At 40.2% G+C, this 24,932-nt stretch overlaps 1 protein-coding gene, 1 long non-coding RNA gene and 2 pseudogenes across 2 annotated transcripts in view; 1 reads left to right on the top strand and 3 right to left on the bottom strand.

The window, feature by feature from the left end:
• BBOF1 (basal body orientation factor 1) overlaps positions 1-7,031 on the bottom strand; it is a 36,138-nt gene extending 29,107 nt beyond the window's left edge. Inside the window, exons 1-2 of the mRNA XM_069488796.1 lie at positions 6,979-7,031; positions 4,150-4,384 (exon numbers count right to left, since the gene is read on the bottom strand). Coding sequence (XP_069344897.1) covers positions 4,150-4,384; positions 6,979-7,031 — 288 coding nt within the window. The remainder of the gene's footprint in view (positions 1-4,149; positions 4,385-6,978) is intronic.
• Positions 2,500-2,595, bottom strand: LOC138381095 (U6 spliceosomal RNA; annotated as a pseudogene).
• A 228-nt stretch (positions 7,032-7,259) lies between the features above and the next one.
• LOC138395827 (uncharacterized) lies at positions 7,260-24,108 on the top strand. The gene is made up of 4 exons (XR_011235557.1): positions 7,260-7,285; positions 9,134-9,216; positions 15,422-15,485; positions 24,048-24,108. It is a non-coding gene; the product is annotated as an uncharacterized lncRNA (long non-coding RNA).
• On the bottom strand, positions 21,111-21,229 carry LOC138381145 (5S ribosomal RNA; annotated as a pseudogene).
• Positions 24,109-24,932: the final 824 nt, after the last annotated feature.

The raw sequence follows: 24,932 nt of genomic DNA, 5'->3' as shown, positions 1-24,932 counted from the left end.
TATGCAATTATCCTGATTAAGCTTTCACCCAGTAGTTTTAGCATCCACGGGTGATTCTTGACTGATTCAGTTATTACCATGATGCCAAATAGTGATTTTTTAAAACTCCATCACTCCTTGGAAATTTACTAATTGGCATTCTACTATAAGAAAAAGCTTTCCTTTATTCCTGTTTTGTTTTGTTTTTTTTTGAGACAGAGTCTCGCTTTGTTGCCCGGGCTAGAGTGAGTGCCGTGGCGTCAGCCCAGCTCACAGCAACCTCAAACTCCTGGGCTTAAACGATCCTACTGCCTCAGCCTCTCGAGTAGCTGGGACTACAGGCATGTGCCACCATGCCCGGCTAATTTTTTCCATATATATATATATATATATATATATATATTTTTTTTTAGTTGGCCAGATAATTTCTTTCTCTTTTTTTAGTAGAGACAGGGTCTCGCTCTTGCTCAGGCTGGTCTCGAACTCCTGAGCTCAAACAATCCACCCGCCTCGGCCTCCCAAAGTGCTAGGATTACAGGCGTGAGCCACCGCGCCCGGCCTATCCCTTATATATTTAGTGGCACAGTCTCACTCTGCTGCTCAGGCTGGAGTGCAGTGGCCTGATCATAGCTCACTGTAACCTCAAAACTCCTGGGTTCAAGCAGTCCTCCTGCCTCAGCCTCCCAAGTAGCTGGGACGACAGGCACACACTATCCCTTATTTATTAAGGGATATAAATACATACATACATTTATTAAGGGATATAAATACATACAATGTATGTATTTATTAGTATAAACTCATGGATTCTTACTTTGTTCGATTGGTTATAATCCATTACTGTTATTATTTATTTTGATTGTTCCAGATTTGGCCAATGGGAGCCCCCCCTTCAAACTAATCCCCATGTCCTTTAACATTTTTTATTTCCTGGAACAATAAGATATTCCAGGCTCATCTTTTACATTCTCTGCCCTAGTCCTAGAATCAAACATTTCTCCGAGGAATGCTACTTCACTTTAATGAGGAACCTGAGTAGCCTTTTAAATGAAAGACTCATTGACATGGTTATAGAATCGAGGATACAGAAGTTGAGATACTGTTGTAAATAATATCTTAGACTAGCTTAAGGAAAACCTAGAAATTCTAAAAAATAAACTGGGACAGTCCTAAGTCACATTGAACAGGTATGACTTTAATGAGATTTTGTGATTGATTCAATGAATCCTTAAATACAAAAATCCAATCTTAAGAAAAATCTCCTAATTTTGTTCAAAAGTTTTCAAAACACTTCATTTCTAATATTTCTGTAATTAACATGAAATAAGAACATAAACAGCTTAAATAAAGTTTGAGAGAAAATATTTCTAGGATAAAGAAGAATGAGTAACAAAACCATGGGAGGTCTAGTTAACAAGTATATACGTAATCTACTTTGCTTCTTCCTCCCAGGGTTGTTCCTTTGGGATTAATGGCAATCCTTGACTGTAAGGAAATTACGCATTTGCTACAGCCAGGTGCTGGCCTTGGATATATATATATAAAGGCAGAAGAGAATCAGGAAATACAAGTGATACTGATAAATGTAGACCAATAGTAATTAATGAGCTAATATAGGTCACAAAGTTTCTATGTAATGAATTTCGAAAATAATTTGTATGGTTAGCCCAAAAGCTTACTTTTGAACAAAACTTTATAGAGGGCAATTTTGATACTACTTCCTATTCAAAGAGTAATTTTAAAAATGGAAACTGCCTGAGAAAGTAAAAAAAATCAATGTTAATGCACAAAAAATTATACTTTAATATATAAAATCCACACAAATGTTCAGTTGTTTGATTTCTCTAATTTCAGTATAATCTTGAACTTAGTTTTGATTACTATTAACTTTTCCAAAGCATCAGTACACAAGCCATTCATTCATGCATGCAAAAAAGTTTTGTTATTTTTTTTGAGACAGAGTCTCTCTCTGTTGCCCAGGCTAGAGTTGCCGTGGCATCGGTCTAGCTCACAGCAACCTCAAACTCCTGGGCTCAAGCAATCCTTCTGCCTCAGCCTCCTGAGTAGCTGGGACTACAGGCATGTGCCACCATGCCCGACTAATTTTTTCCATATGTATTTTTAGCTGTCCAGATAATTTATTTCTATTTTTAGTAGAGACAGAGTCTTGCTCTTGCTCAGGCTGGTCTCGAACTCCTGACCTCGAGCAATCCTCCCGCCTCAGCCTCCCAGAGTGCTAGGATTACAGGCATGAGCCCGGCCTCAAAAAAGTTTTAATACATGCCTACTACATGCCAGACCCTGTGCTAAATGCTAGGGATACAGCATTGAACCAAAAAAAAAGACCCCAAATTCTTTACTTCTGTGACATTTCATTCTAATTAGGGAAAGGAACAATAAATATGTAAGTAACATGTATAAATAAAATAGGGGTGGAGGTTATATAGTGCTGAAGTGGCATTGGTTTTAATATTTAAACAGGGTGATGTGGAAGGTCTCGCTGAGAAGGTGAACTTTGGAAAAAATATGCAATGATTCATGAATTTGCATGTCATCCTGATGTAGGAGCCATCCTCTGCATCACTCCAATATTAGTTCATGTGTACTGAAGTAAACATATGAACGATAAAAAATGGATGAAGGAACCTATAAAAGATGTTCATGCAACTAGTAGTCAGGAAATATATATAATTAAAATAACAATGAGATAATTTACATTCATAAAACTGGCAAAAACTATTAAGTAATATAATAATGTCAAGTGCTAACGAAAATGTAGGTAAACAGGAACTCACTCTAATACCATGCTTATGACAGAATCAATTGATATAACCCCTTTGGAGCTCAATTTAAACCCTTATGAAGTTGAAGCTGTGTATACCCCATAATGTAATAGTAATTTCACTAATAGGTGTCTACTCTAGAGAAGCTCTCACACATGAGCACAGACATACACAGGAATGTTCACTGAAGGTCTGTTTGTAACAATGAAAGAATGGAGTCCAACTGACCAACGGGGGTGGGGGTGCGTGGGGGTGAGGGTAAGGGGTGGGAGGGGCAGGTAAGGATAAATAAATTTTGGTTTATTTACTTAATGCAATATTATAAAGCAGTTAAGAATGAACAAAAACAGGCTGGTCTGAAGGTAGTGAGTTATCTCACTTGATTGTTCAGTCAATTACAGATTGAACTCCTTGTACTACTTTCCTCCCCTCCTCACTATTGCACTTGACTAGTCTAAAAAAAAAAAAAAAAAAGAATGAACGAAAACATAGACCATGCTTGTTATAAATTTTAAGAACATGAATGAACTGAATCATTATGTGATTTTTCTGAAAAATCACAAAATGTTGAGTGAAAAAAGTTACAAAAGATATGTACAATATGATACCATTTATGTACATTTTAAAACAAGACTACAGTATGTGTTGCTGATGGAAGCAAAAGTACAAAAATGTGCATAGCAAGGAAGCACACCATCCTCAGCATGGTAGAAATTTCCTTGGGTCTGTGTGGGGCTTACAGAAGCAAATAGGAAAGGGAAGAATTTAGTTACACTTGAATTCTACTTTTAACATTCACTAGCTGTGTGACTTTGGGTAAGTTACTAGTCCTTTCTGAGAGTCAATTTCTTCATCTGTAAAATGGTTATAACAATATCGTAGCTACATTGGGTTATTAAAAGGATTAAATAAGATAAGAAATATATAAAAATATACAGGTCACGTAACATGCTCTTGTCCTTAAGATAAAGTGGATCATAATGTTCCCCTATAATCATCAATCTCTATTTCAGACAAGAAAACAAGGAACAAGGACTGAAAATAAGAAAGAGCCAATAACAATAAAGCCATTACAAAATAGCATCTTGGACCGAGTGCAGTGGCTCACATCTGTAATCCTGAGGCAGGAGGACAGCTTGAGCCCAGGAATGGGAGGCTGCAGTGAGCCATGATCACACTGCTGCACTCTAGCCTGGGCGACTGAGTGAGACCCTGTCTCAAAAAAAAAAAAAAAAAAAGCATCTTGCTTCAAAGAGAGTTAAGTCAACTGAAATGTCTTCACTATGCAATGACACTTCAAGGAATTAAAATCCTTGAACTATATAACCATGCCAGTATAACCACAGAGGCAGTTCGTGAGGCTCAGGAGGCTTTTCTACCTACCCACCATGTTATCTTTCTCCTGATCCTGCTTCTTCAGGTAGCTTAATACAGACATTGTATCTTTCTCCATTTTATACTGCTGTTTCTTCAACTCCTCATTACTTTTTGCCAGTCTCCGGGAAGTATCACGATACTCAATCCTAGACAGTTCTGTGACTTCCAATCTGGCTTCCCAAAGGGAGGCATTGGCCTTGGCTCTTTGCACTACAGATTCATCTGGTTTTATTATTAATACATTCCTGCATGAGAAGGGGACATTGACAGTATAACTCTATTAGTATTACATTTCTCTTTTTTTAAACTTGTTTTGCTTGGCATTGTCTGGTAAAAACAAAAAAAATATTGTTGGATGAATGAATTAATAAGAAATGCATATTTACTTGTATTCACATAAAAGAGTTAAGTAGGGTCTCTTCTTGGAAGAGGGGAGCATTGGAGCATAACTCTAAAGGACTGGAAAAACAAAGAGGAAAGTCATGCTAAGTCAAATTCAATTTGATAAAGCCTTCACATCTTTTCATTTACTTCTTTGATACTCGCATATTTAAACTCTCTTTTCTATTCCTACTCACTGAGTGCTGGACCTTGTTTCTCTCTACTGCAAACCCCATTACCTTTGTTCCCCTTCTGCATGAGGATATACAGTCATAGTGTACCTGTCATCTCCCACCCACTCCACCCTCCAGTTTTATTATGGGGTGCTTTTGTCTTTGTTTTAGCCAGGCCTTGGACAAAAGATCAAGTCAACAGTCACTAGGACAAGTATGTTAAATACTTTGTCAGCTCGTGTCACAGTGCACTGGATGCCTAAGAAACAAACCATAATAATTTATATAGAGGTGGGTACCAAAGGAGAAAACAAATCACCTGTAATCCCATCATTCAAAGATAACCACTACTATCAAGTTTTTTTTAAAAGGATGGATTCAAAGATTAAAGCGATGAGATTTTTCAAAATAAAAATTTACCATATGAGCATTAATAAAACACTATCCCTTGTATGTGAGAGGCAGTAATATATAAATATAGATTACATATATGAAGACTTCACCTGTATTTGAATTCTAAATATTCTCACACATATATATGTGTTGACCTTTCTATGCTGTCATCTTCCATATCTACCCCTCAACTCCTGGTTCTCAGTCCCTTTCCACTCCCACTTTCACCTTTTGCTCTCTTCAAATTAAGGCCAGCTCCATACCCAACACCCTAGCCTGTGATAGCTGTTGATCTCCCTTTCCAGCACACTTTCGGCACTAGTGATGGACGCCTTGCTACAATCACCCAATTGCTCCCTGAAGGTATCAAGTCTAAGTAGCTTAGAGTATTTGATGCAAGAAATTAGACACTTCTAGTAAGAGAGGACCACTAATACTGACTGTAGAAACAAAGCCGGGTTTCTCAAATAATGGGTCACGGAAAATCCAAGGAATAAGATCTGTTACCCTCAGTGTTCTCACTGTTCACACGTGTCCTGACAATGCATGAGCAAAAATAGAAAACATATGCTAGTGAGTTCCAGGAATGTATAGCACTTTAAAAAGTGCTAGGCTAACTATGCAGTTACATTGTATATGTTAGGTTTGTTCCAGGTGGGAACCCAAAAAGTATGTATAGGACAGAATGTGGTTAATGCAAAACTTAGGCTTGTAAAACAATAGTCACAGGAGTCTGGGGAGTCCCTGGACTTTGTAGATCTGGCAGATGACTGCAGCCAGCATTCCTTCCTCCTCCCTCCCTGATAGAGACCAAGGCTATCCTTCCCTAGCTCTCCTGATAAGGACAACACCAGAACAGAAGGATGAATGCGACTGGGGCAAAGCGATCACAGGAGTTGGTTGTTTGAAGAAGACTTTACTATAAACAGTTGTTCTGCCCACCATTCTCTGATGCACAAAGCAGGAAGCAATTCTTCACCTGCCAGTTTGGCCCAGAAACAAAGAACTAAACAGGGCAGGTGGGAGGGGGTCGGCTATCCCCGTTTATAAAAACCCTCACTAAACCCCCTTCTGTGCAGACTCTCTTTTCGGAAGCAGCCCACACCCGGGGGATAAACCAGCCATGTTGCTCCCACATAGCCTGTGTGTGAAATGTGCCCTTTGGGTCATTCGTTCACCCTTTTAGTAAATATTAATACATGGGAAGAAAAAGAGCTACATCTAAGTATGTACATTGGGCCATTATTTTATAAAGAAAAAAAAGAATATCCCAAAATGATAGTAGTGGTTATCTTTGAATGATGGGATTACAGGTGATTTGTTTTCTCCTTTGGTACTAACCATGTTTCCCAAACTTTCTGTATTTACCATGAATTCCTCTCTTAAGTTACTTTATAAACATCACAAGTTTGGGGACACGCTTGTGGTACCATGTGCGGTGTTGCCGGACACCATGTATGATTCCAATATGTCCAGAAACCACTGGGATCACTCAATGGGTCTAGTGGCAATCTAGCAGGAACTCCAGGTCTGCAAGAGATTAGTGTTAGAGCATTACCCACCTCATTGGTTCAACTGGTTTCGGGAAACCTGAACAATTACCCAATTTAGTCAAATCCTTTAGGTTTTCCCCTTTGAACCAAAAGGGATCTCCGGAAATTCACAAGGAACTACTTAATCACCCAGACATCCTCTGGATGTTCAGGACCATCTCAATCACATGGTAGAGATCTGTCAGGCTAGGGGCAAGCAAGAATTAGCAATGGGAGCTATAATCCTCACAAGCAGGGAGAGCGAGAGGCGGTCGAGCTGACCAGTTAGGCAGCCCGCAGACTCGAAATCCCTGGAGGGCAGGTCCAGGGAGAGGGGGCCCCGGGGCGGTTTCTTCTTACTTGTTTTTGCTTTTGCTCTTGCTTTTCATTTTGTCTTTTCCCTTCGATGACATCTTGGCTTTTCCAGCCTCACGGCTGTGGTGGCTGCCCAGCCGCCGCCACCACCGCAGCCGCCCGGGCCGGTTCAGTCTCTAAGGAAACCTGCAAGCCAAGCGGGCAACGTCCCGCCCAGGCGGTTGCGGGCGCGCGGACAGCGCACGCGCCGGTGACGTGGCCCAGGAGCCGCCGCGCTAGCCCGGGGCGCGGGGGGCGGGGCGGAGGTCGCGCCGAGGGCGGCGGGCGGCCGCGCCGGGGCGGCGCGCGCGCGGTGAGTGTGCGAGCGACGGCGGAGCCTGAGCCTACCCCGGGCCCTGGCTGGGCGGGCGGGGAGGCGGGAGCTGGCCAGCGCTGGGCGGCGGCGCGGCGTCCTGTGGGCCGGCCAGTGCGGCGGGCGAGGCGCCCTCACCTCAGGAGGCTTAGCTCCCCGCGGGTTCGCCTGTCCCGGTCGTCCAACAGCAGCGGTTTTGCAGGGTTTTCCGTCTCGCTCGCGGGTCCCGTCCTCCCTTCCCTCCACGCCGCAGCCAGCGTGGCTGCAGCTGCCTTACCCCTGCCCCTTCCCCGCCTCCGCCGCTCCGGGCACTGCCCGGCTTTTTTGCTTTTCTTCTCCCTTTCCCGGCCTCTAACTCTTGCTGATTCTGTAAGGGATGGCGCAGCCAATGGACGTCCCAGGCCAAACGTTTTTTGATAGGCAGTTGAGGACTTTCTTAAGGGCGGTGGTTGAGGGCGAGGCTACCAGCCTCCGAAGGGCAGCGCGCACGGACCCCCAGGAGCTTGGCGCTGCCTTCGGGGTCGGGAGGAAGGTTCTCGGCCCCACTCTGTCCTGTGTGGCCGACGCTTCCCGCCCAAAACCAGCCCCTGGATTCCCATTCGCTAATAGCTCACACATCCACAATCCCGTTTTTTTTTTAGCAAGTTGCATAAAGTTGAAAGCTCTTGGGTTTTTTTTTTTTTTTTTTAATTCTGAATACACCTCTGAAAAGGAGTGTACTCAAATGTGCTCATTTGTTAGAGGAGGAGCTCTGATTATGCTTTCAGTCAATGAGAGTCAGCCGGTGAGTCATTAAGGAAGATACTGTATTCTGTGTACCAAGCCAATAGTTGAGAGAATTGTGGTTGAAGCTCTGCTCTGCCTTCAAATTAAACTTAAAATTTCTTTAAAATATCATTGTGGATCCTCCTTCTTCATGTCTCTAGGGAGAACTTAATCTCTACTCCCCTTCCCGAAGTCTTTGATCTCTAATTTTTCCCCTCCCTTTTTTTCCCACTTATGTGGTCTGTGTTTCTGAATTCTGTGATTAGAGGAAACATGCTGATTTGGTAATGAGCCCTGAAAACTTTTTTGGACATACCATCTGCTAGCATGATTGTGGCTTATTCTTACTGTATTTCTAGTGCATTTTCCCCTCTATTTGTGTGTCACACTCCTTTGGGTCCATAGGTGGACTCACCATACATTGAAGGGGTTACCTCTGATACGGAATCTATAAAGTTGCAATTAATCTTGCATGTTTAAGATTCTAAAAATGTACCCTGTTGGTAACTTAAGAAAGAGTAGGGCGTCTTCTGTCACAGGCTGTACCTTTGAAATTCATTCTAAGAATTGGTTACTTTATAATATGAAAGTCCAAGATTTTCCTTATTTGAACACAGGCCTACAGATTCATTTGTAAACATAAAAAAATAGGCTGTAATGAGATTACTAATATAGTATCTTAGTTACAGTGTTTTATAGTTTATTGTGTCATACATTTTTTATTGGCTAAGTTTGATTTTGTAGATAAAACTGTTGACATGAATATGGCTAAGAGAAGTGCTAAGATTTCATACTCTGGTAGAGGTGGTTCTAGAATCTACAGTCTTCTGAATCACCAGGTTCTCTACCAAAGAACTGGATAATGTTATTCAGTCATCTGGTGGTACAGATAATATGGTGGAAAGTTGCTATTTAGCAATTCATCTGTTAGCATTTCCTTCCACCATTGCTGGTAGATAGCTTTCCTATGAAGTTTCAGGGATTATTTTGCTGAATAAATTTGCTTTGTTTCATTGTTTTTAAACTTGGAATAAGCCACTTAGTGTTTTGCTGACTTGGTTTTGTAATTCTTTTCCTCCCTAGTTTTCCTATTTTGTGCATGGTCAACAAAGAAATATGGAGTGTCTTGGCTGCATCGGCGTACAGACAAGATCATGATGGTCCTGGTAGGTAGAGCAAGTATTCAGATGTAAGATAACATCTCTGCTAGCTTAAACTTGTTAATGTACTTCACGTGCTCCTGAGTGGTGGTTTTTGTGGGGTTTTTTGTTGGTTTGTTTTCTGAATTTGATTCTCTATCTTCTGCCAAACAATACTAATTTTTCTCTTTCCCATTGATTGTAGTTGCATCAAGTGTGGAGTTGTTCAACAGGCCATATGTAGAATTTAGGACTATTATGTTTTAAAATAGATAGTATTTCTAATTTTTTCTTCTGGTAATTCCAAAACTAGGTTTACTTTGTAAAGTCATTTATGGCTTTACTCTGGTTTATCTTGGAGGACAAGTTTCTCCTGATAAACCATCCTTGAAATCAAGCAATAGCAGATGCTACTGTATAGGTGGAAGAGACTAGGTGAACAACTTTAGATTTTGTTTTTACACAGCCTTTCGAATCCTGTATAAATATATTATTTTCCAAACTATCTGAAGGGGACTGATCAATGTCTCTGAATGTCATGGAAGTTAATTACTTCATCCTACTTTTTATTGCATGTGCTGCAAATACAGAATTCCATTAAATAGACATTGTATATGATATTAAGACTAGTTCATATCCCTGTAGGGGCATTACAAGAAGTCATGAAGGTCAAGGATTTAATCTTATCGATTTTAGATCAATTTTTAACATTCACAGTTTTATTTATATACAAGATGTTAATAATATATATACACACAATAGTTAATTATTGGCAGTTTATTTGCAAAATATCCCATTTTTATTAGTTGTCCATGCTGACAAAGCCATTAGCTTGGGATTAAAAATTCTCGGACTGGGGCCGGGCGTGGTGGCTCACACCTGTAATCCTAGCACTCTGGGAGGCCGAGGCGGGTGGATCGCTCAAGGTCAGGAGTTCGAGACCAGCCTGAGCAAGAGCGAGACCCCGTCTCTACTAAAAATAGAAAGAAATTATATGGACAACTAAAATATATATATACAAAAAATTAGCCAGGCATGGTGGCGCATGCCTGTAGTCCCAGCTACTCGGGAGGCTGAGGCAGTAGGATCGCTTAAGCCCAGGAGTTTGAGGTTGCTGTGAGCTAGACTGACGCCACGGCACTCACTCTAGCCCGGGCAACAAAGCGAGACTCTGTCTCAAAAAAAAAAAAAAAAAAAAAAAAATTCTCGGACTGGGCTCGGTGGCTCACGCATGTAATCCTAGCACTCTGGGAGGCCGAGGCAGGAGGATTGCTTGAGGTCAGGAGTTCGAGACCAGCCTGAGCAAGAGCAAGACCCCTGTATCTACCAAAAAGAGAAAAAATTAGCCAGATGTGGTGGCACATGCCTGTAGTCCCAGCTACTCCCAATCCTCCTACTCAGGAAGCTGAAGCAGGAGGATTGCTTGAGCCCAGGAGTTTGAGAGTGCAGTGAACTATGATGATGCCACTGCACTCTACCCAGGGCAACAGCAAGACCCTATCTCAAAAAAAAAAAGTTCTGTAACAAAAATTATATACCCAAATTTCAGGCCCACTTTTCTGTACTTTCATACCATGGATCTGTCAATTGTTCATTCGTTTAAGAAATGTTTAGTGAGTACTAACTGTATACTGGGCTCTCTGATAGCGTGAGGGGCACAGTGGGGGACAGAAGAGGGCCACTGCCCTCAGGTTGCTTACAGTTAGGTATAGAAGGCTCTGACCCAGACATTGATCTCTGGGAATACACAACCTCATTGGCACCTATACACAAACAGTTAATATACCAAGCAGGGATTGATAAACGGGAGATGGCATAGACCCTACGTGCTAGAGGAATTTGGAGGCATTTAAGACTGTCATAAAAGCCAAAGTTTGCAGAAGGTGGACTGAATGGAGAGGGAAGGTAGAACAATGTGAGCAAAATTCAGAGTGTGCTTGAGATAAGTAGTTTAATTAGGCTGGACGAGGTCCACACCTGTAATCCCAGCACTGAGAGGGGAGGCTTGAGCCCAGAAGTTCAAGGTTATAGTGAGCTACGATTGCATCACTGTACTCTAGCCCGGATGACAGAGCGAGGAGACCTGTAGTCCATAAAAAAACAAAAAAAGTAGTTTAACCAGAGCAGTGGTTCCTAAAGTGTGGTTGGCAGACCAGCTGCATCAACATCCGTGGTAACTTATTTATTATAAATGCAATTTCACAGGCCCCACCTGAGACTTACTGAATCAGAATTGCTGGCAATAAGGCCCAGCAATCTATGTTTTAACAAGGCCCTCCAGGTGGTTCTGGTGCATGCTAAAGTGTGAGAATCACTAGACCAGAGCAGAGGATTATTGTATGGAAGTGGCAGGCAAAAAAAACTCTGGATATGTAGGCCAGGAACTCATAGTAAAGGACTTAGAATGTTAGGCAAGGTATTTGTCTTTTATCCTGCAGGATAGAGTCACCAACTTGTGACTGGAAGGCTGGATTTGGCCCATAGATGTGTTTTGTTTGGCTTGCATGGTGGTTTTTTGGGTTTTAAGTGGAATTTATTGTCACCCTTTAAAAAACAGCAGATTTTACAAAGAAATCTATGCTTTCAGCTTATCTTGAAAAATAAGAAGACCTAGCAATATGGGGCCTACATTCCATTGTGGCAGCAATTGGTGGGAACATTTACTCTCCATTTGCTGCAGTCCCCACCACTTCCTGTTCTACAGATACCTGTATTCATTTACATTTCCTGTCTAGCCCCTGTAAGGTATTTGAGTTTGCACCTTCTATTGTGCATAGTGGGACATTGAGGAAAGTTTTGAGAGAGTGAGAGATTTATGTATTCATTAATTCATTCAACAAGCATTGTTTAATTAAATGTATACTATATAACAGATTGTACTGTTGTAAGTAATTAGTGTTCAAAGATAAATGAATCCCTGCAATGATGTGGCTTACCATTTAGTGGGAAAATGATGAAAACAGCATTTTAGAAAGACAGCGGTGTATATATTTAAGAAAAGAGACATTGGTTACTGGTAGACTAGTTTAGAGGCCATAAGAGTTCAAGTCTGAATGATTAATACTATAGGCCTGGATTTAGATATCAGCAGAGTGACTAGGAAGAAAAAAAGGAAGAGATGGAAAAGATACTGCAAAGGAATAATTGTCAAGTTCTTTGTTTTGTGTTGTTTTTGAGACAGGGTCATGCTGTGTTGCCCAGGCTGGCCTCAAACTCCTGGACTCGAGAGATACTCCTGCCTCAGTCTCCTGAATAGCTGGAACTACAGGCAAGCACTATCGTGCCCCGCTCCGTTAGTTCTTGATATTATGACAGGTTGGAATGTAGAAGGCGTGAGAGAAGAGAATACAAAGATAATAAAGATTTTGAGTTGTGTATTAGGGAAGTTGTAGGACCACTAAAAAAAACAGGAGATTAGGAAGGGAATCCATTTAACCCTCTGTGTGTGTATGTCTATAGGGAAAAGGAAGGGGGAGGTTTAGAGATACCAGTTTTACATGTCTCCTGAGTTCAGTATATTGGTATACACACAATTGAAGTGTTTCTAAAGGGGAACTTAATAGAAATGTCAAGATTGGGCCAGGCATAGTGGCTCATGCCTGTAATCCTAACAGCCGGGAGGCTGAGGTGGGAGGATCACTTGAGGTCAGGAGTTCGAGACCAGCCTGAGCAAAAGCGAGACCCCCTAGCCACTAAAAATAGAGGAAAAAAAAAAAATTAGCCAGGCAACTGAAAATAGAAAAAAATAGCTGAGCGTGGTGGCATGTGTCTGTAGTCCTAGCTACTCAGGAGGTTAAGGCAGGAGGATTGCTTGAGCCCAGGAGTTTGAGGTTGCTGTGAGCTGGGCTGATGCCACTGCACTCTAGCCTGGGCAACAGAGTGAGACTCTGTCTCAAAAAAAAAAAAAAAAAAAAAAAAAAAAAAAAACAAAACCACAAAACAAGATTGCATGCTTGGGGATATATAGCACTCATTCCATCCTAGGATTCCAAGAAAACAACTAGAGAAGTGTTTAATTTGTAGTCAACAAAGTGTAAGAAGACCTTTGTTGAAAATGTTTGCTTTAGAGGCTCTACAGTTAGAATTTATAACATTGGTTGCATGAGCCATTCAAATCCATAATTCAGATCTTCTCTCGAATGTATAATCTTCAGATTTATGTTACATAGGTAAGTTAAACTTTTTTTTTTTGAGAGAAGGGAAAATACTATATCAACTCAAATACTTAAAGACATTTTCTCAGTATCAGTACCACCCTTCAGAATTTAAATTGAAATTGGCTGTGTGCTCCTGAAGTAACTTAACTATGAAATGTCGTCATAACTGTTGCTTATCTGAAATAGTAGCCACAGTTTCTCCTGTTAAGATCTTATGTTTGGGCTGGGCGCCGTGGCTCATGCCTGTTATCCTAGCACTCTGGGAGGCCGAGGCAGGTGGATTGTTTGAACTCAGGAGTTCGAGATCAGCCTGAGCAAGAGCAAGACCCCCGTCTCTACTAAAAATAGAAAGAAATTAGCTGAACAACTAAAAATATATAGAAAAAATTAGCTGGGCATGGTAGCGCATGCCTGTAATCCCAGCTACTCGGGAGGCTGAGGCAGAAGGATTGCTTAAGCCCAGGAGTTTGAGGTTGCTGTCGCTAGGCTGATGCCACGGCACTCTAGCCTGGGCAACAGAGTGAGACTCTGTCTCAAAAACAAAACAAAAAAAAAAGATCTTATGTTTGAAGGGCTTAGTCCCCTTCTCCTCCTTTTTTAGGGAAAATTTTTTACTGTGGTAAAATATGTATAACATAAAAATTGCCATTTTAAACATTTTTAAGTATATAATTCAGTAGCATTAATTATATTCACAGTGTTTACAACCATCACTACTATCTATTTTCAAAACTTTTTCATCACCCAAAATAGAAAGTTTGTACCTGTTAAGCAGTAACTCCCCATTCTTCCCTCCCCTCAACCCTTGGTAACTTCCAGTCTGCTTCTGTCTCTATGAACTTGCCTATCCTAGATATTTCATATAAATGGAATTACATAATATGTTCCCTTTTGTGTTTGGCTTTCTCTTAGCATAGTGTTTTTAAGTTTCGTCCATGTTATAGCATATATCATAATTTCATTCCTTTTTATGTCTAAACAGTATTCCATTGTATGGATATACCATATTTTTTTAATCCATTCATCTGTTGATAGACACTTGGGTTGTTTCTAGCTCTGGCTGTTGTGAATAGTGCTTCAATGAGCATTGGCATACAACTGTCTGTTTGTGTCCCTATTTTCAATTCTTTTTTTTTTTTTTTTTTTTTTTGAGCCAGAGTCTTGCTCTGTTGCCTGGGCTAGAGTGCTGTGGCATCAGCCTAGTTCACAGCAACGTCAAACTCCTGGGTTCAAGCCGTCCTCCTGCCTTAGCCTCCCACATAGCTAGGACTACAGGCATGCACCACCACACCCAGCTAATTTTTTCATTTTTTCCTTTCTTTCTTTCTTTCTTTTTTTTTTTTTAGTTGCCCAGCTAGTTTCTTTCTATTTTTTAGTAGCGATGGGGTCTTGCTCTTGCTGAGGCTGGTTTTGAACTCCTCACCTCAAGCATTCCTCCTGCCTCAGCCTACCAGAGTGCTAGGATTACAGGTGCGAGCTACCATGCCCGGGCCCTATTTTCAATTCTTGTATGTACCTAGGACTGGGATTGGCTTGGTCCCTTTTAATCACATATTCATATATCTAATAGTAAGTGGCCACTCATTGATCATATTGTTGAACATATAGCGGGTATTTTAACAGCCAAAAAAGACTTCACAAATGCATAAACTAGATTTTACACGCTTATGACTTAGCTCCATAGTCACTGCCCTCCCTACATTTACACACAGGCGTTTACACACACATATACACCAGCTTTTAGAGGGAGTATGATTCATTGCTATTGCTGATTTATTTTTTTTCTTTCTCCAAATTCTACTAAGGCAAGTTGCTGACTTTATAAATGAACTGGCTGAATGGTAAGAGTGGCTGAGGTTGTAAGTTATAGTTTGAGAAGAAAATATGGAAGACAAGAAAGAGCCAAAGAGCTTTAGACTACAAGTCAGGAGATGAGCTTGGTGATCTGTCTTCCAAAGCCTAAACAAATTAGAAATAGAAATGTAGAAGGAGGTAACTGAATCAAAAATAGATATAGACAACAGAAAAAAAGAGAGAACTTTGCTCTTATGATCATCCATGTCCATCTTCTACAGGTTGAAAAGGTAACATAGTGGTGAGGAAACAAGGGAGAAAACCCAGAAGCAAAAGAAAAAATTGGTAAGTAATCTATATAAAGTAATATTCCACTTTTCAACACATTGACTGCCATGTGAGTTGTATTTAACTCAGGCTGGTTTTGACCCCGGGAGCCTTGTGACGCAAAACCCTGCAGTTGGTTCATGAAAATCTTACTTGTCAATGTTCTTATTGTTACAAGTAATATTGACAATTTAATTCTAAAAGCGTGGATTGCATTGCACATAACTCATGCACAAGAAACAGTAAAAAATGACAAATTAGAAAGGATCTTTTTGTTTTAATAAAACACCATGGCCCCAAGGAAAAAAATTTTTTTTCTAATGTGGCAGTCAATGTGTTAAGTCAGATTTCTGCAAATTCTGCTTTCTTGTTCCTAGCTGTGAGGTCACAGTAAATGGAAAAGGGTGTATAAACCACTAAAAGAGCTGTCACAAAGTCCAGGACCCTTATTTCTTTGGAGAGGCCCTCATTTGCATATGTTGACATAAAATTCTAATAATTATGGCTTCCTGACTCATATCCCACAACAGATTTAAAAAGAAAATTAGGAGGCTGGGCGTGGTGCCTCATGTCTGTAATCCCAGCACTTTGGGAGACCAAAGCAGGAGAATGGCTTGAAATCAGGAATTTGAGACCTGCTGGGCAACAAAGCAAGACTTCATCTGTACAAAAAATAAGGAAGATTATTAGCTGGGCGTGGTGGCTTGTGCTGTAGGCTCAGTTACTAAGGAGGCTGAGGCTGAAAGTTTGCTTGAGCCCAGGAGTTTGAGGCTGCACTCCAGCCTGGGCAACACAGGGAGACCCTGTCTCTAAAAAAAATTTTTTTAAAAAGGAAAATAGGTAATGGTGGTTTATGGAAGAAGTTGGGTGCATGACAACACTGATCAGTGATAATATAATAGCATGATGTCAAGGAAAATTAGCTCAAAAGCATAGCCATCTGGGACCATTTGGTGGTAGAAGGGCAAACAGTTCTGTGGATCTGTAGCCTCTAGAGGCATCCTAAGTTCACAGGAAAATATAGCTGATGATCATAATCATGACCCTGAGCCATAAATAAAAGGTCATATTTCCTATAGAAAATTATGTAATTCACTTTAGAAACATTTTTACCAAATGCTGTTAAAATGTTATAGTATTTAGAGGGAAAGCATCTTAAAAATATATTTGGGGGGAAAAAAAGACATATTTGGGAAAATGTAATTATATGGAACCTTTCTATTCCTTGCTTTATACATGAGGCATCATTGTAATATTTCAGTCTTTCTCATGTTTTTCATTTTGATTTAACATGTTTGAAGCAGTAGCTATTTTCCAGTTGATAACAAGAAAGGGAAAATATGTTTTTACTCCTCTTCCCACAGTCAAACTCCAGTATAAACAGTACCTAGTGGCCTCTGCAAGTAAGCACCTCCCACAATGGATGTGGTTTGGATGCAGAGATAGCTTATTACTTCAGATTTTCATTGTATTTGTTCATTGGGGTAATATGAACCCCCTCCTGACTGATAGCATCTTCTTACCTAGAGGACTTTGATTCTTAATGAACAGGTAAGAAAAGAACTTGTGATTTATGAAATAAGAGAGGTAGCAATAGCAACAGCTTCCCCCCATGCAGAGATTATTGTAGCAAAGTCAAGCCTGAAACAGTGAAGAATGAGGTCATGCACTGCCTGACTCATTTCAGTACAATACGCAAATGGGTTCATTTTATAGAATGGGCCATTTTAACACTTCTCTAATGATGTTTTGATTAAAATAGAATAAAATACATAAAGAAGCAACCTGTTTATAGGAAATAATTTTATTTTATTGGTAACTACCAGTGCATCAATTCTAATTCCTTTGTTGGGAGTTAAAATATTTGATCTTAGGGTTGGAGGGCCCTTAAAGGATATATCCAACTGGGTGTGGCGGTGGGCATCAGTAATTCCAGCTACTTGGGAGGCCGAAGCAGGAAGATTGCTTGAGCTCAGGAGGACAACATAGTCAGATTTGGGCTGAGCCCTTGGGGCAAAGACTCTCCCCTCCCCACTAGAGTGAGACAACTCATGGGGAAATTCTTCCTGTTCAGTCTCTCCTCCAGTAGGTTCTGTGCTTAGAGGTCTTATTACAACTCCTTGGCAATGACGTCATAAAAGTTGATTTTTAAATAAACTTTTATATTAGTTTTATTGACTTGAAAAATACTTGTTATGAATTTTTTCTGTGGTTTTCAAATCTACGCCGGTTGTCAGTCTTTTCCCTTCCTGCCAGATACCTCTTCAGTACCTACTTTTGTTGTTGTTTTTTAGAGACAGGGTCTCACTCTGACACCCAGGCTGGAATGCAGTGGTGTGATCATAGCTCACTGCAACCTCTAACTCCTGGGCTCAAATGATGCTCCTGCCTCAGCCTCCCCAGTAGCTGAGACTATAGGCATTTGCGACCGTGACAAGCTAGTACCTAATTATTAATGCCACCATTATATGATTGGAAATTTTTTTCCTGTATGTAACATGAAGTTCCTATTCTGTTAATATAAATATTTTCACTCTATATCTTTCTTAATTTAGTGTTTAATTTCAGTTAGTTTTATTCAATTATGTTTACATATCTTCAAAACAAATATGACTCATTTTCTTTCTACTCTTTCCTATTATAAATATATCTGACTTTTATTTGAAATATTTAAATTTATTTTTACCCTTATAAACAAGCAGGATATTGTGTGAGTTGTAATTTTTCTGACTTTAATTCTTTCCCGTCAGTAAAATATTAGCACTATAATAGAAAATGCAAAGCTTCAGGTGGTGGGGTACCATATTTTCAGAGAAGTTAAGAGTCAATATTGTTTTTAATTTTTAAGAGTTAATATCATTGGAATAACATGTAGTTCCTAAAACAAGACATATCTAAGCAGTATTTCTTTTTTTCTTTTTTCTTTTTTTTTTTTTTCAGACAGAGTCTCACTTTGTTGCCCAGGCTAGAGTGAGTGCCGTGGCGTCAGCCTAGCTCACAGCAACCTCAAACTCTTGGGCTCAAGCGATCCTCCTGCCTCAGCCTCCTGAGTAGCTGGGACTACAGGCATGCACCACTATGCCCGGCTAATTTTTCTATATATATATTTTTTTAGTTGTCCATATAATTTTTTTCTATTTTTAGTAGAGATGGGGTCTCGCTCTTGCTCAGGCTGGTCTCGAACTCCTGACCTTGAGCGATCCACCCGCCTCGGCCTCCCAGAGTGCTAGGATTACAGGCGTGAGCCACCGCGCCCGGCCCTAAGCAGTATTAATAGAAACATATATACAGAATATGGGGAAAAAACCGAACACAAAATTGTATGCAAATACTGGTCACAGCTTGCAGTAGCCAGCCTCCAAGATGGCCTCTCATGATCCTCACCTCCTAATAGTCATGCCTTTGTGTAGTCCCCTCACACATTTCATCAGGGTTGGTCTGTATGACCATTAGAATATAGGGAATTGATAGTGTATGACTTCCAGGGCTAAGTTGTACAGGGCGTAGTGGCTGCTGCCCTGCTCTTCTTGGATTGCCTACTCTGGAGAAGCCAGCCATAGTGTTGTTAAGGGCATTCAAGCAGCTCTACAGAGAATCTATGTGGAGAGCTATGGAGGCTTCTTACCAACACCTGGCATCAACTTACTAACCATTCAGTGAGCCATCTTGGAGGTGGGCCTTCCAGCCCCAGTCAAGCCTTCAGATGACTAGAGCCCCAGCCTACATATTTTTTTCCCTACTTAAAAGATGTGTTAATACTCAGCCTATGTCTTGACTGTAATCTCATAAGAGTCCCTAAGCCAGAACTACCCAATTAAGCCATTCCCAAATTTCTGAACCACAGAAATGGTGAGATAATAAATGTTTAGTGTCTGAAGCTACTAAGTTTTGAGGTTATTTGTTATGCAGCAATAGATAACTAATGTGCAGCATACTAAAATATTTTTTGAAGAGAATTTCTACAATGTAAACAATGTTTAATATCTTTGAGGGTGTTTTTGGAAAGTTTATCATAATTTTGATAATTTGAAAGTATTTTGGTTAAAATTTCAATTTAGCTGATAGAACCAATAGATTTAGGAAAATAAAGTTAGTTTCTTCTAACAAATTAATATGACTAGATTATGTACTTAATCAATTACATTCTTTTAAAAATATGTTTATTTATGAAAATGTAATTTCTCCCTTTTTATGTTACTTGCATCTTATATCTGTTGTGAGTTTCTGTTGATACCACCTTGGGCACTCTTTTTGATGCTTGGATTACATCAGAAAACAAAAAGATTCCTGCCCTGGAGAAGGTTATATTCTATCAGAGGAGCACAGGCAATAAATATAATAAATAAGCTGTCTAGTATTTTAGACATGTATTAATACTCATGTATTAAGTGGTGTAGAAAAAGAAAAAGTGTATCAGAGTAAGGGAGATTGAGGAAGCAGGTGGAGGTAGGGGCATGTGAGGGAGGAAGGATATATTAGGTCATTAAATATGAAGTGTCCAATTTTGAATCAAAAGTTTAGTTTATTATATCTCAAACAAGAAGTACAATTAATCAAAGTATGTGTCTAAACTATCAACACAGTTTTGTCACCTTAACAGTAGCTTGTTTATACCAGCAGCAAAGAAGCCTGGAGAGCAAGTGGCAATGAAATCGTGAAAGGCATTTTTCCTAGCTTGTTGAGAATTGAGTATTTTTTCTTGTAGGATGTGGTCCAAAGTCTGGAAGAAGTGGTAGTCAGTTGGTGTAAGGTCTAGTAAATACGGTGGATGACAGAGAGTTTCTAAGTCCAGTCTCTGTAGTTTGAGCTGCATTGTTTGTGCAGTATGTGGTTAAGCGTTGTCTTGTAAGAGGATTGCCCTGTCTCTGTAGACCGATCTCGGCTGTTGAATAGAAACATCCTTATTCTTTCATCCAGTTGGTTGTAGTAGACATCCACTGTAATTGACTGACTAGGTTTTACAAAGTTGTAGTGGATAATACCACCACTGGACCACCAGACACCATTAGCTTTTTTGGATGAGTATTTGGTTTTGGACTGTGTTTTAGCACTTTATCCAGTCATTGTGCTGAACATTTATGATTATAAAAGAGAATCTATTTTTTATCACACATAACAATACAGTGTAGAAATTGTTCGCCTTTATGTCATGTCAGCAAAGAAAGGCAAGCTTCAAGAAAATTTTTCTTTTGACATTTATTTATTTATTTATTTTTTGTTTTGAGACAGAGTCTCACTCTGTTGCCCGGGCTAGAGTGAGTGCCGTGGCGTCAGTCTAGCTCACAGCAACCTCAAACTCCTGGGCTCAAGCGATCCTCCTGCCTCAGCCTCCCGAGTAGCTGGGACTACAGGCATGCGCCACCATGCCCGGCTAATTTTTTGTATATATATATTTTAGTTGTCCATATAATTTCTTTCTATTTTTAGTAGAGACGGGGTCTCACTCTTGCTCAGGCTGGTCTTGAACTCCTGACCTTGAGCGATCCACCCGCCTCGGCCTCCCAGAGTGCTAGGATTACAGGCGTGAGCCACCGCGCCCGGCCCGACATTTATTTAATTTATATAGTACCCAACTATCCAGCTTCTTTACCTTGTTGATTTGTTTCATTTTTTTAATTTCTCCTCTTCTTTTTTTTTTTTTAAAGCCTACACCACCCAGTATTCCCAGGTGGTCTCCCATACAAGTACTAACCAGGCCAGACCCTGTTTAGCTTCCGAGATGGGACGAGATTGGGAGCATTTGGGGTGATATGGCTGTAGACTGTCAATTTGTTTTAAATGATCTAATATTGTTGGAATAGTAACGTCAAACCTTGTTGTTAATTTATGCGTAGGTTGAGATGAATTCACTTCCACTACAGTTTTTAGTTTATTATTATCCACCTTGGTCTCAGGTCATCCACATGGCTCATTTTTAAGATTAAAATTACCAGAACAGAACTTGTTAAACCATTGATGTACTGTGTGTTTATTAGCCACATTCTTTCCAAACAGTTTGTTGATATTTTGAGCTGTCTGTGTTGTATTGGTTTTACAGTGAAACCCATATTTGAAAATATGGATTTTTGACTTATCTATGGTTGTACAAAAATTGTTCTAAAAATTTTTTGAAAGATAATCACAAGTCAAAATATGCATTTGAAAGAATGAAGATGTACCTTTTCAATAAAAATAAAACAAGAAGTGTCAAAGTGAAATGTCACAGATATTAACTGTCAGTACTTAAGGAAATCAGGCATTTCATACTTAATAACCTAATAGTATTAAAAGTAAGCCTCAGTAAGAAAGTGGTGGTGAACAATGATCTGAAGGAGTTGCAGGAATATATCAAATGATGAATATGTAGGAAAAGGGTGTTCTAGGTAGTGGGGACTGCTACAGCAAAGGCCCTAAGGTAGCTAGAGCATGTGTGACATAAGCACAGAGGTCAATGTAGGGGTAGTGAGTAAGGGGAAAACTATTAGTAGATCAGGTCAGAGACAAAACAGGGATGGAGGCAGAATAGGTGACTCCATGAAGGCTGTTGTCAGGACCTTGTTACTCTGAGGGAATGGAAAGCCATTGCTAAATTTTACATAGAAGGGAGACATGCTCTAACTTATATTTTCAAAGGATGACTTTGGTTACTTGTTAAAAATAGACTCCAGGGGAGTGAGGATAAATGCAGGGAGATCTATTAGGACAATATTAGTAAATCACCAGAGAGATGATGGTGGCTTGGGCCAAAGTGATAATGGTGGAAGTAGTTATTAATAGAAATGATAGGATTTGGGGGAAATGTACTCAGTCAGTGGGAAACAGATCTCCAAAAGCTCCTGATTGTGTATAGGAAGAAGATCAGACTAGTGTAAGACTTTCACATCTTGATGGAAGTCTCACTTTCCAGCCTCATCTCTGACCATTCTCTGCTCTACATTCTCCTCTCCACCCCTGTATCTGCCTTTTCCTAGAGCCATAGTGGATGACCATTCCTAGGTGGCCTAGTGGTTAAGACTGTGGCTCTGTAATTAAACCATCCTTGTTTGATTTCTGGCTCTTTTCACTTAACTACTGTGTAGTCTTAAGTTACTTAGTTTCTCTAAGCCTCAGTTTTCTCATTTATAGAATGGGGATGTTGCCCTTCCTCCCTCCTCTCCCCCTCCCTGTGGGAGGGAAAAAAAATGGGGCTGTTAATAGCACCTAACTAAGAGTGGCATTGTAACATTAAATGAGATAATCTATGTAAAGTACTTAACATAGTGCTTGGCATGTATTAAGTTCTCAATAAATATTGGTTACAATTATTATTTCATATTATGTTTCTTTGACCACAATCTTTCCTGTACATTAAATGGTATCCCTTCTCTTCTACATCCTCCTTCATACAGTCTTCTGCTTTTTGTTTATGTTTTGTTTCTCAAATTTATATGACAAAAATTCTTGAGCAATTTTTTAAATTATTTTTTTTAATTAAAAATTTTTTTTAGAGTTAGGGTCTCACTATGTTGCCCAGGCTGGTCTCAAACACCTAGGTTTAATCGAGCCTCCTGTCTCAGCCTTCCAAGTAGCTGGGACTACAAGCACACACCACTGCACCTGACTCTTGAGAAAAAAAAAAATTTTTTCCCCCCCAGAGATAGGGTTTTGCTCTGTTGCCCAGGCTGGAGTGCAGTGGTGTGATAATAGCTCACTGCAGCCTTGAACCCCTGGGTTCAAGTGATCCTCCTGCCTCAGCCTCCCTAGTATCTGGGACTACAGGTGCATGCTACCATGCCCAGCTAATTTTTCTATTTTTAGTAGAGACAGGATCTTGCTCTTGCTCAGGCTGGTCTCGAACTTCTGAGCTCAAGGGATCCTCCCGTCTCAGCCTCCCAGAGTGCTAGGATTATAGGCGTGAGCCACCGCGCCTGACCAAGAAGAGGAAATTTTTAAAAGAAATCAAACTATCAGTAATGTTTCTATCATCTGCTTTCATCCTTTTTATAGTCCCTCTGGTCTTTGTCCACATGTCTCTATTTTATGTAGTTCTGTGCATTTTTCATGATACCTTCAAATGTCATTTTATGATGCCTTTCCAAATCTCTAGGTAGAGTTAGTCCTGTGTTTGGGTTCCTTTAGCATGTTTATGCTTGACTTTAAAAGGTATGGTTTTGTGTATATATCTCTGTCACCTCTGCCAGACTTGGCATCTTAAATAAAAAGGATCTCTTTTCTTCACTTTTACTTCTCTGGCACCTAGCACTTAGTAGGCATCAGTAAATATTTGTAGAATTAGACAATGAACAGTCTTAACATGGCGTCCCACTCCAATCCTTACACGTAGCTGCCAGGTTCATATCGTGACACTCCCTTGCTCAGAATCTTCAGTGGCTTCCTATCGCCTGCAACTCCTTAGTTAAGTATTTGGTGCACTCGACTGTCAGACATCAATCTTCCTTTCCAAATTTATTTCCCACTCCAGTTAGTCAAACTGATCCATTCACTATTCCCTAGAGGTCCCCATCCCTTTCCACATACATGTCTTAATTCATACTATTTCTTATTCCTGAAAAGCACTCCTCGCCTGTCCTAATTCATTTCCTTTCTCGGGACCCTCCTCAGATGCCACCTCTTTCACAAAGCCTTCTTGATCATGCCCACTGGAAGTAATCTCTCCTACCATTCCACTCTCAGAGGATGGTAACTGTGCCACTTGTCCCATTTTCACTTTATGGAGGTAATTTATGGACATGTATTTTTTTCCAACTTAATGTAGTTTGTTAAAACTTCTAAAATGATTCGTCTTTGCATGCTGTACTCATAAGTAGCAGTAGGCAACTGATAATTTCTGGAATGGCCAAATGAATGAATTAATATGTGAATGAAGAAGCTTCCTGGAATAACACCCGTATCCTTGGGCTAGTTTGGAGGGGAATAGGGAGTTGGCCATATGATATCTAGGCCATAGTGAGATACTGGGAAGGTGGATATTCCCTGCCCCAACAGGGAATACTGTTGCATGTTCCATTAGCCCAGTTGTACCAAGTCCATTTGGGATGCAATAACTGGTGTGTTCCAGGCCTAATACTTGGTTTGGGGACTACAAAACATGTCATGCACCCCCACCTTAGACACCTTTCAGGTAGCAAGGTGTTCCAGGGCTCTGACCCTTTGTATTGGGTATGTAGGTCCCAAGTTATACCCCCAAGTGAGACATTGCTCACTGTGCTGAAATCTGTCCCAGACCTACCTTATTAGAGCCACCTTGGTTTTGTTTGGCTTCGCAAAGTTATGCACTGGGTGGTTTGGCTACATTCATTCCCATAGTTTAGCTTACTGTTTAAAAATTTTATTCTAGTTAACATTTAAACATGCTTTATGTTTAATCTTTTTTTTTTTTTTTTTTTTTTGAGACAGAGTCTCACTTTGTTGCCCAGGCTAGAGTGAGTGCCGTGGTGTCAGCCTAGCTCACAGCAACCTCAAACTCCTGAGCTCAAGGGATCCTCC

The sequence above is a fragment of the Eulemur rufifrons genome, chromosome 2 (assembly GCF_041146395.1).
Source record: "Eulemur rufifrons isolate Redbay chromosome 2, OSU_ERuf_1, whole genome shotgun sequence".
Lineage (NCBI taxonomy): Eukaryota > Metazoa > Chordata > Mammalia > Primates > Lemuridae > Eulemur > Eulemur rufifrons.
The sequence above is the reverse complement of the archived record's forward strand: the minus strand, read 5'-3'. Positions and strand labels throughout refer to the sequence as shown.